The sequence below is a fragment of the Macaca thibetana genome, chromosome 15, assembly GCF_024542745.1.
Source record: "Macaca thibetana thibetana isolate TM-01 chromosome 15, ASM2454274v1, whole genome shotgun sequence".
Taxonomy (NCBI): domain Eukaryota; kingdom Metazoa; phylum Chordata; class Mammalia; order Primates; family Cercopithecidae; genus Macaca; species Macaca thibetana.
The window spans coordinates 109,414,480-109,417,232 of record NC_065592.1 but is presented as its reverse complement, the minus strand read 5'-3'; the positions used below and the strand labels follow the sequence as shown (position 1 = coordinate 109,417,232).

Sequence of the window (2,753 nt, the reverse complement as noted above, 5' to 3'; positions counted from 1 at the left end):
GAGGACCTGAGGCGGAGGGACCGTGAGCAATCTGCAGAAGCCGCATGTCAGGTCGGCAGCAGAGCGGGATGGTCACCTCATCTGTCAGGAGCCTCATGATGGGCCCGGCCCAGAAAAGCACCAGCTCAGGGCCTTAGGAAGTCAGGGAGGGCTCCAGGCGTCATGGGTTCATGTCTGCACGGAGACTGGACGGGGTTGTCAGTCATGAACCCCTGAAATGCCTGCGGCGTGAAGGGAACGACAAGAGGCTGAAATGAGACTTTGTCCCAGTTGGGACCTCAGGAGGCTGATTCTGAGATTTGCCCCTGAAGTTTATTGAGGTGCTCTCAGGATCAACGTCTGGGAAGCAAGAGAAAGAGGCAGGATGAGGCAGAGAGGAGCTGAGCTGCGAGGCAGTCTCCACGAGGCCTTCGCCAGCCCCAGGGCAGGTCTGGCGCGGAAACAGCCCTCAGAAGGCAGGGCTTTCGCACCCCTGCCCCATCGCCCACTGGACGCAGCTGTCCTGGGGAAGGGGCATGAACTCGGGAAAGTGGCTGTGTTGAGCTGAAGGCAAATCATAGAGAGGAATTCAGCTGAGAGCTGTGGGCAGCCAACACTTGGTACAGCCAAGAGCATGAAGGCCTGAGCTGTTGGGGGCTCTGGGAATGCACCATGGACTCACTGTTCAGCTGTACAAAAATACCCACCAACAGGCCAGGATGGGAGGTGTGGAACAAGACCCAAGCCAGGGTCCTGTAACAGACTCTTTGGTGGAGAGATACGTGGTTTTCTACATATTAATATTTCTGAAATTGAGATGCATTTTGCAATTCAGGTCAAAGCAGACTTGTCAGCTGCAAAGCTGTTATTAAATTGATGGTGGGTTTCAGAACAGAAGATCTGAGAACTGAGGAAACACCGTATTGAACAGACTGGCTGATAACGAGGCTGCGGTGGGGGATGTGTGAGAAAGGTCTAGTCTTGCCAGCGGCTTCAGGAGAGGGACTCCTGCCCCACACAGCAGAGAGGTAAGGGCTTCTCCCTCTTGCTTGCTTCAGAGCTACCTTCAATAATTTTTGCTTCCCTGGTTTTCGTCTGAACTTCTGAAACCAAGTAAACAAATAAATGAGTATTGCCAACCTTAAGTGTCTTCAGGGGATTGGTCTCAGGACCCCCGTGGATGCTAAAAAGCAGCAGATGCTCAGGTCTCCTCCATAAAGTGGCACAGTACGTACACAAAGCCCACACACACTGTCCCATATGCTTTAAATCATCTCTAGATGACTATACCTAAAACAATGTAAACGCTATGTATATAGTTGTTAACACTGTATTTTTATATGTATTACTTCATATTGTTGCATTATTTTTTTCAAGTCAAAAGTGTTTTATTGTCATTTACATATTTAATAGAAAAAGGAATGTAGCAAATGGCTCAGGGTTGTATGAAAAAAAAAATCCAGGTTTGTACCCATGTTGCTTCATTTACATCTGGGAGCAGGGCTGTCCCCACACCAGGCACAGCAGCTGCATTTCTCCGACGCCCCTTTGCAGATGCAGCCCTGGGCACAGCTGGCACAGCCCCCGGGGCAGCAGGAGCAGCTCTTCTTGCACGAGGTGCATTTGCACTCTTTGCATTTGCAGGAGCCAGCACAGGTGCAGGAGCTGCCAGTGGTGCTGGAACCGTGGGGTCCATTTCGAGCCAAGGAGACGCTGGAGTTCCCGCGGGAGAGGCGAAGAGGCAGTCAGGCAGCTGGACGGTGTCATATGGTTGCATTCTTCTTCTTATTATTATTATTTATTTTTTGAATACTTTTGACCTGAGGTTTGTTGAATCCGTGTATGTGGAACCCTTGGACGTGGAGGGCCAAATGTCATGACAAATTGTGGTACCTGTGGTGTGTGACTCCAGGGCCACTTCAATTAATAAACTACATTAGTAAACAGCTTTGGGTCTTTTCAAACTGCCCTAGGAACCTCCTTTGAGGGTTCAATTTTGTTACTGGAAAAGACGAATGTGGCCTAGTAGATAGAATTTAAAGTCCACATAATTTTTAAGCAATTTTTTTTCCTGGCATTCACATGTTCATGATTGTAAGTAATGTGTGCACCCTGACCTCTTCTGATTCATCCGTTTTAACTACCAACTTCACATGATGGTCAAGGAGCCCTCCCTCAGCAGCCCTTCAATAGAATTATGTTACAAATTGTAGGATTAAATAACATATAGCATTTACATTATCCTGCCTACATACATATTACTCCCAACGAGCACTGTAGGGCACTGTGACTAGGCCTCTGTCCTTACTGCCTCTGGCCGCTGTGTTCATGATTGCTTTTCTTTTCTTTTTCCTTAGTTTTCTTTCTCACACCTTTTAATAACCTCCTGGTACAAATTCCCACAAGGAACATCCTCCAGCTTCCTCATGAAGTCATCCATCTCGGCCACTATTTTCTTGCAGACGTCCCCACGGGAGCCCGCCATTCTCCTTCTCGGTCATTCTAGGACTTCTTTTGTGGCCACCCTTGGGACTGCCTTCCTTTCTCTGGGACTGCATTCTCTACTTCCTAGATCTTCTATCTTCTTAGGACAGGAATGGAAAGGGGGTAGGGCGAAGAACAGATACATACACACACACACACGTGTATATACACACACACACACACATATATCACATATCCCATTTACTGAGGTTTCATTTACATACAGTGAAATGCACAGGTCTTAATTGTAGAGTTCCATGGGGTTTGACAAATGAATATCCTGAGGACGA

The 2,753-nt window shown here is 47.9% G+C and overlaps 1 protein-coding gene across 1 annotated transcript; it reads right to left on the bottom strand.

Annotated features, from left to right (window-relative positions):
* Positions 1-528: 528 nt before the first annotated feature.
* Positions 529-2,464, bottom strand: LOC126937345 (keratin-associated protein 5-5-like). The gene is made up of 2 exons (XM_050760722.1): positions 2,352-2,464; positions 529-1,725 (listed from the first exon to the last, which is right to left on the bottom strand). The coding sequence occupies exons 1-2, from the start codon at positions 2,462-2,464 to the stop codon at positions 1,461-1,463; spliced, it is 378 nt and encodes a 125-aa protein (XP_050616679.1). The 3' UTR covers positions 529-1,460.
* Positions 2,465-2,753: the final 289 nt, after the last annotated feature.